General features: G+C 41.2%; 1 protein-coding gene across 2 annotated transcripts in view; it reads left to right on the top strand.

The window, feature by feature from the left end:
- The first annotated feature begins 1,348 nt into the window (after window positions 1–1,348).
- Window positions 1,349–8,620, top strand: part of LOC110489401 (CUB and sushi domain-containing protein 3) — a 660,686-nt gene continuing 653,414 nt past the window's right edge. For both annotated transcript variants that reach the window (XM_036971422.2, XM_036971421.2), the window contains exon 1: window positions 1,349–3,374. In XM_036971422.2, coding sequence (XP_036827317.2) covers window positions 3,185–3,374 — 190 coding nt within the window. In that variant the 5' untranslated portion in view covers window positions 1,349–3,184. The remainder of the gene's footprint in view (window positions 3,375–8,620) is intronic.

The following is an 8,620-nucleotide window of genomic DNA, read 5'->3' as shown; positions in this document are numbered from 1 at the left end:
CATTATTTTTATTTCTACTTTGCACATTCTTCCATTGCAAAACTACCATTCCAGTGTTTTACTTGCTATATTGTATTTACCTTGCCACCATGGCCTTTTTTGCCTTTACCTCCCTTCTCACCTCATTTGCTCACATTGTATATAGACTTGTTTATACTGTATTATTGACTGTATGTTTGTTTTACTCCATGTGTAACTCTGTGTCGTTGTATCTGTCGAACTGCTTTGCTTTATCTTGGCCAGGTCGCAATTGTAAATGAGAACTTGTTCTCAACTTGCCTACCTGGTTAAATAAAGGGTGAAATAAAAAAATAAAAAAATAAAATTGACATATGGGCCAACAATATGGCGTCTTGTCTTGAAACACATAAGCTACAAGGGCACACTTTCTGACTGAGGGGAGCCTTTATCATGAATGTACACCCTTCTGTTATCTCCCTTACTCAGAAAACAACAGGGAAGAGCTTCTGAATGGTCAATTCAGTAATAGTCTCAGATTGCTATTTATTTTTTCTACAAACAGTGCAGGTAGGAACCATACACCTATGGTTGGATTTAAAGTATAGTTCTTTGAGATTCAGTAGGGACGTGGATGGGTAGGGAGGTCGTAGCTATCTACTGTACTCGACCCTCAGTGAGGAGATGAATGTGAGTTTGATGAGGTGTAGTCGTGAATCATCCTCGGCTGATTTCCCCGCTGCGCTCAGCTCAACACTGGCTCTGTTCTGCTCGGTGACGGTGCAGAGTCGCCATGCTGAAAGATCATATGATCATGGTTGGATTTGATTTGTTGCCCTTTACATTGTTCGAAGGGGCGTGGGACCACAGCATTAATCTGTGGATAGGGGCTGAGGAGGAATTTGAATAACTGTTGGTTTGGACATGGAGGGAGGGGGAGCGGGAGGGAGAGAGGAAGGGAAGAGACGGGGAAGGAGAGTTTTCCAGCAGCAAGTATAGACCTATTCCAAAGATAATGTATTGTAGCGTGTGAACTAAACCCTTGCCCAGAGGCGACACAAACTAATTATCTCTGTCACAACAGTGAAAAGTCCAAATGAAAGAAATGGTTTTGGGGATTCAGGTGGTTGGAAATATATAGAATTTATGGTTTGGAGAATGAAACCAAATTATTTTAATGACCTGTAATTGTGTTTAATTGGGCTATGCAATCATCAAAGGTCAAATGTCCAACTTTTTAAATCATTGTCTTCAAATCTGCACAGAAGCACAGGCACATAAAGAAGCACCAACCACATTTCATTATCTTGACCCGAACAGATTTGTTGCAAATTAAAACAAAAACGGGACAGAATGTAGGACAGAGTGAAGAGTGATGGGACTGTGCGGTGAGAGAGTGCGTGTGACGACTTGCACACGACGGCAGTTTGATCAATGAGAATCTATTCCGAATCGAATCCGTCGCGTACAGATGCATCTAGCCGCTTGTATCAGCCGTCTTGGAAATGTTCATTATGACATTTTGTTGGCAAGCATTATATTAGACTGAACATGCAGCTCAGTGCAAGCAGCCCACGTCTGTGCGAAGAGGCTAACCGTGTCTGCAGAAACGCTGGGGCGCTCCTAAATGTGGGCTATGTGGCTTTTGGTTCATTAAAATGCAAGTGCGAAGTCTGAGTCGATCTTCGAGACGGGAAGACGATTTGTGTTCGGAGAGGACGATCTCCCTCTCTCCCCTTGAAACAAAATGCTCGAAATGCCCATTTATTGTAGTTTCCTTGTCGGGAATCGTCAAATATTTTGCATTGGGTGCATCTCTCCCTATCATCTCATGCAGAACATGAACAAGCACACCGACATTGATTTGGATAATGCAATATGCAGCCTGCGCGTATCGGACATACTTCAGCACCTTGGAGAGTTCCAACACGCTTTCGCCTTCATGAGCCCTTCCTAATTATGCAGTATGATTTTTTTTAAACACACACGTATGGTGCGCAGTGCTGGCAAAATATCCTACAGAATAAACAACTAAATATGTGTTTTTGTTTTAAGTCGTGTGTAAAATTGAGAAAAAAAACAGGGACGACAGTAGATGGTTAAGTGAATGTGGTCTAGGCTAAATAGGACAAATATTAAAATGTTCGAATTTGTAAAATATGTAGGCCGTGTGTGTGGGGTGTGGGAGAGAGGGGTGGGGTTGGAGCAAGAAAGAGTCAGTCTGGTCATTGAGGAGATAATTTGACGGGGCTCATAGCGTGTAGATGGCAGAGTGGGAGGGAGAGTGAAAGAGAGAGAGAGATTCAGTCTGGTCAATGAGGAGAGAATTTGACGGGGCTCATAGCCTGTAGATGGCAGGAGCGTCCTTCTACACTGCTCCTTAATCCTGGAAATGACTAAACTTGAAAATTGAAAGAGGAAGTTAAATACGGGCAGATGCAATGTATCTTCTGATTCGAATGCGATAGAATATGCAGAGGGTTTAATTCGGAAGCAAGGTGTCACCAGTGTTTCAGAGGATGACTTATGTCAATGTAATTACACGAAATTACGATTAAATAACTGCAATTGGTTAGATTAAACGTAGTCTGCACCAATTATCCACTGCAATTTAACTTTGATGCCACTATTCTATTTCAATGGAAAGGATGGCGTCGTTTCTTGAATCGTCATCTCTAACAAACGGAACACACTAAAACCTACTATATTCTGTATTGTGACATTTTCTGAATTATAGCGTTGTCAGTCAGGAAGTTTAGATAGCAAAAAAAAACTCTACATGCAATTTATGATTTTCTTTAAGAAAATACTTGTTTTCTTTTTTATTGGCTCAAGATTAGCCTACCATATTATCGTCACTGAGAATATTTTCTATATTTATTTATTTCCGTGGGAATGCACTTGACTCGTGTGGTTCAGTTTTGTTCTTATTTGATGGCTATGTTACCTACCATCTCTACTCATGTGGTGAGATATTTCCACAGAAAACACTGACTATAGAAAATAAAAAATTAAATACACTTCGTTTTAAACAACGTACCAACTCGCGAGGAATCGAGCTGAGAGTTTTGCCCCTGTTGGTGAGATGGTTGAGTCCTCGTCAAGGTTGCTGTGGTATCCCAGCATCGCCGTTCACTTCGAGCTGTGACCGCGCGCCAGCCACAACCGAAGACACACCGCTACCGGCTGAGGAACGGAGGAGATTGAGAAGAGAATAACTAGCTTCATGATTGTGAACATGAAAACAGATGACATAGAGGGGTATAAAATCAGGTCGACGGACATCCTAAAGCTTTTCAAGAGAGGATGTATTAGATGCGGTCCAGTGGACTTTTTACAAGCTAAAAAAATGAGGATTAAAACTGGAGTTATATTTTGGAATCTCGTATTTTTTATGATGGTCACGTGTGTGCGAGGTAAGGAAAATCCGTTGATGTCCTATGTAGTATTGCATGTCTTACTACTTATGTTTTTGGAGGAGGATGGTGTCTTTTTGTATTGGAAAACCCGGCTGTGCAGTAAAAAGGCATTAAAAAAGGCTAGAGCTAAGGTGAAACATTTACTTGCCAGGCTGCCGGTTCAATGCAGGCATTGAGCGAGAGCTCAATAAATATTCTTGCAGTATGCTCAAGCGGATACGTGAGTTGCTTATTCCTAATAACCGGTGGGTTGTTTAGGGGAGATTACGCACCCCTATCTGCATATTTTTTTTATCTTACCAGACCCATTTCCATACTCGTCACTATCCACCTGTTTTATTTGAAATATGATTTCTGTAAATTCTTAGAAATGAACCACATTTGTTTCAGAAAATGTATATGGCAAATGAGAGGTGCAAGCTCCTCGGTTTATAAATCAGTGTAAGGCACGTTACAATTTTAGACTATATAATGAGACTACACAGACAACTACAGACATGTTCCTCATATTTCTGATTACCTTGTGTTTGAGGGAGAGAACATATGGGGGACATATAGGATATATATAAATAATATAGCACCTATTCATCTAAAATACTCTTCCTCTTCCAATAACTCCAAGCAAAACGATGTCTTTACCCCATACCATCCTTTTGTATATACTGCCACCTTTTCCTTAATTGTAAGACAAGCCTTCCCTAAAGCCAATAGACTATAGGCTTTGGTGGGCTGTGATTTAACTGTTGCGCGTATGGCACCAAACACAAGCACATCGATGCAGATGCATCATTCATTTGCAACATATTGGATTGATTATTTAACACCTATTGATATATTCCGGGTTTCTTATAATTCTAGTAGAATATATTAAAGATGAGAGGGTTTAGGTCTGTTTGATTCCAAGCATGTATTATGGCTGGAATCATGCTGCGAAGAAGGCATTTTATTTGGTTTATGCTTCTGAGACAATATGTGTTGATGATTCAAGTGCTAATAAGTTGACGTAATTGAATAGATACATTTGGACAATAGTGTTTGCTGCATACATTGGTACAATCAGTGGTGGTGGCACTGATTTAGGGTAGACGCTGAACATGGTATTTAGGGGAGTAGCCTATATCGGGTGTCAGCCTTCGCGCGTCAACATCACCTGCCCGCAATTAAATTTGCATAGCCTATACCACTTTCTTTAGCTAATGCTGATGCCCGATGCCCGATGGGCATCTTTCGTAGGCACAAGAACGACAACAATCATATAGGCAACTGTATGCGGGTCGTCTTGTCGTCATCTCTTTCCTGCTAGCCTCTTTTCAGATCATTCAGACCTTTTCACTGTCGATACCCACTCAGCGTTCTTTGCTAGAAGTCTGATTAATATTCTACTGCACGCGCTCTGCATCCTGGTCACCCATCGATTCACATCTGAGTCGTCAAGCCCAAGGCCTCAGTAAACTGCATTTATTACGATAGTTAAGAAGACACAAAAATGCCGGTCCGTAACACGTCTCCAGAGGACAACATCATTTATTTAGCTTAGGCCTATACAGTGACGATATTTGGTGAAAAAGTAAGTAGTCTGCCTACTCCGTTTGTGCTTGGTGCTATGGCCGGATGATAAACCGACGCGCGGTGGCGGTGTGATGAGATCCAGATGACAAATACTTATTATCCAGGACCAGCAACACATACCTCCCTCTCTCTATACATTTTGGATGATGTTCATACTTAGCCTACATTGAATAATTGTTATGGCAAAATGTATTGTTTTGGTTCAGTTCCAGTGAAGACAGACGGAGGTTATTTGTAAATGTATACAAACCAAATACTTGCATCTCAATTTCGATGCCATGATTAAACTCGGAGGAAAAGTTTTACCTTTGAATATAGGTATATCACTACTGCGTACTAATAGCACATCGCAGATTAGTATGTGTACCCACAGTTAGTTCACTTGTCCCTAGCAATTCATCAAGTACAGAAATTCCATTCTACATTGGATTAAATCACCTTACTCTCCATGAAGTCTGAGCCATATAATTAGAAATTAGAACACTGAGGAACATTCTCCCAGCCAGAGACCATTCCCCCACGGTGTCATTATATTTGTCGATAGCGTGGGTGAATTCACACAGGCTGGCTAATAGACAAGACCTGGCCATGTTCAATATAATGATATAGATGTAGGATCTTATTTTGAGCCAGTTTTCTACAACAGGAAAATAATCCTGCAGCAACAGGAAATGTGAATTATTATGTGGATTATAATTAATGTACATTTTTGTAGGGGTTGATACATTTTTTGTAAGGTACAATCAAGTCTGAAATTTCAAAGTGGAAATGATAAACTTCAGCAACCTTTTAAAACTTCAAAGACACTATGCATTTGACATTTCCTGCATTGCTGCAACAGGGTGATCAAATTAAGATCCTACTGTACAGTATGAGGTAAGCAGGTAGGGGTGGATTATTAACAACTAGCAGGATTATGCCTGTGATGAGTACACATACACACACACACACACACACACACACACACACACACACACACACACACACACACACACACACACACACACACACACACACACACACACACACACACCCCAGTGTGTGTGAGGCTGACTGCTCTCTCCCTGCAAATGAAAGAGCTGTTTGAATCACCATGAGCCCAGTTTGCCGTCGTGGCACAGGCAGGTGCAGAGTGCAGTAGTTACAGTCCACAGATGTCTGCAGTAACCTAGATTTATTACATGTCTGTGTGTGTGTGTTTTGGCACCAGAGTGGGTAGGTGACAGTTGTTGTTTGCACCAAGAGCGTATACAAACATTTTAACATGTCTGCAGAATAGCGTATGTGTAAACACAGGGTATCAACTGACTAATGGATTGTACATTGCACTTCCATTAAAGTGAGCCTCAAGAGATATTGCACAATCTTCACAGCAGTGGATACAAGGACCATTTTCTTTTTAGCTGTATCTTCTTTCGCTTGATATTATGGACATAAAGAAATCCCTAATGCTGTATCTTATTGCAAGGGACCAGAGATATTGATTTCAATTCTTGTAGCAGACACAAAACACCACTTCAATATGAACTCATCTATTCTTTTTGTTGTTGGAAGTAATACTTTTTACTGCAGGTTTGCTTCAATGGTATCTGTCTGCAAATGACTTTGTACTTAGTCAACATGAATCATCGTTGGTCACTCTCAGTCAAGGTCTCTTCTGGGAAATCATTCTTGACCTTTGGACATTGTCCCCTTGTGGCAGTGATGGAGAGGCACATGAGGTTGGCTAGGGGATGGATCCATATTAGTTCAAATGTAATCCACCACCTGAGTAAGTTATTATCTGAAAACACAAGGTTATTGCTGATTTTTGATTAAGTCCAGTCTATGTACTGTAGCTGGCATATGTCAGAAGACCTGTAATTCCCTAGGATTCTCTTGAATTCTCAAGGATTCTCTAGTCTAGAATTCTCTAAAATTCTCTAGAATTTTCAGATTTTCTAGAATTCTCTAAGATTCTAGAGAATCAGAGCTTTTTCATAATGAGTCATCTGATGACTAACCAAACAGTACAACCAGGATGTTATGTAATGTGAGTGGACATCCAGAGTGGAGTTATACCAGCAAAACTGATCCGAAGGGAATGCATGTGGTCAGTTTTGTATACTGAGACCCAGTGAACTCTGTGTTTGTCTGGGGATAACCTCACACAATGGGAGGTGTTGTGTGGGGATTTTGACAATTGGTGCTGGAGACTGTTAAATCAACGTTTCATATCTGTCTACACAACTCAGGTACAAACCCACAACACTGTCTCTCTGGTCTACACGTCTGACTGACATCATGAGATGCTTACCCATACTCAGATTGTTGGAGGTCGTTATCCAGCCTTTTCATCAAGCCTATTGCTGTTCAGTGCACAAAATAAGGTCACATTTCAAAATGTTTTGTCCAATGACGTCTGCTGTAGTTTTAGCTTCAAATCACATCTGCGCTTTCCATTCTCCCTGTTGGTCATGTAGGTCATTGAAGGTACAATCTCCTTCTCTGTGGGCACTGTGACCATGTTCATTATACTGTTAATGTTCATTATCAGTAAAGAACAAGAAGGCCCGCTCACTGTTAAAGCTCACAATTCACTGCTTTATTGACAATGTTTTGATACGAAGCAGATCTTTGTTCGGTCATTATGTTAATTATCGGACCATAAATAAATCAGGAACATTCCTGTTGTATTTACTCCTACAGTAAATGGCTTGTCTTTTTTTCTGTTGCTATGCAGATTACAGTCAATCGGTTTTCCAATAAGGGACCCATTAACTAACTATGGTATCATCAATAAAATGTATGTTGTTGATAAATTAGTTCTAGTATAATGGATAGAGGGTTGCTGTGGGTCTGTGTGCTTTCGAAATTGCTGGTCCTAGTCTATTTACAGGCAAGTGTCCTTTCCTTGGCTCTGATCCTGGATTGGCTGAACTTCCCAGTGCTTACAGTAGACTGCTGCCCTTGGTGCCTCCCTGTGACTTTCTTGCATAAGGGGGTCATTTTATTTTATAGGTCTAGTAACATCTGACACCAGGTATTTCAGCGAGAGACCAATGGTCTGTGTGAGAGAGATGTTTCATCGTCACTCACATCCATCATCAGATCCAGAGTTTGCCAAAGAACGTAAAGACACCACCACTGGAAAGGGAGTGTAGTGTACAGCGTTGACCTGCTGCCTTTCCATCATGGTGGGTCACGTTTTTACATGGGGTGTTGGTCTTGACTTTGCCTCTGTCATTATTGGGACATAAAAACCGTTGAGCTCAGTTGTTGGGTGATGTATTTCCACATTTCACTTGGGAGCCTTGTTCTCTACCGCTGGGAGCAGATGCTTGTGTCAATGGAATAGGTGCTCTTTTAAATCACACCTGTCTCACACATTGGGGTTTGGAGTGCCTATCTGTTTGCAGAGCAGGTCTACTTTACGTTCCCTATATTCCCCTTTTCCTTGAGATTTGATGGGCCACACTTTCTTTGGATAGTTAGGGTAAGGTTTAGAACAGGGGTCACCAACCGGTCGCGATCGGGGCATTCTACAGAAATGCTTGATCACCACACATTTCTGTAGAAAAGCCAACGATAGTGCCCCTACCGCTGTTTGCACTTGATTCAGAAGCCCTGCGCACCTGTTAGGCAAAGTGTTCCAATTTTGAACCATTTCATGTCTGAAAAGACAAACTCTGCCT

Source organism: Oncorhynchus mykiss, chromosome 30, assembly GCF_057628025.1.
Source record: "Oncorhynchus mykiss isolate SJ-2025 chromosome 30, ASM5762802v1, whole genome shotgun sequence".
NCBI lineage: Eukaryota > Metazoa > Chordata > Actinopteri > Salmoniformes > Salmonidae > Oncorhynchus > Oncorhynchus mykiss.
This window is presented reverse-complemented; position numbering and strand designations above follow the sequence as displayed.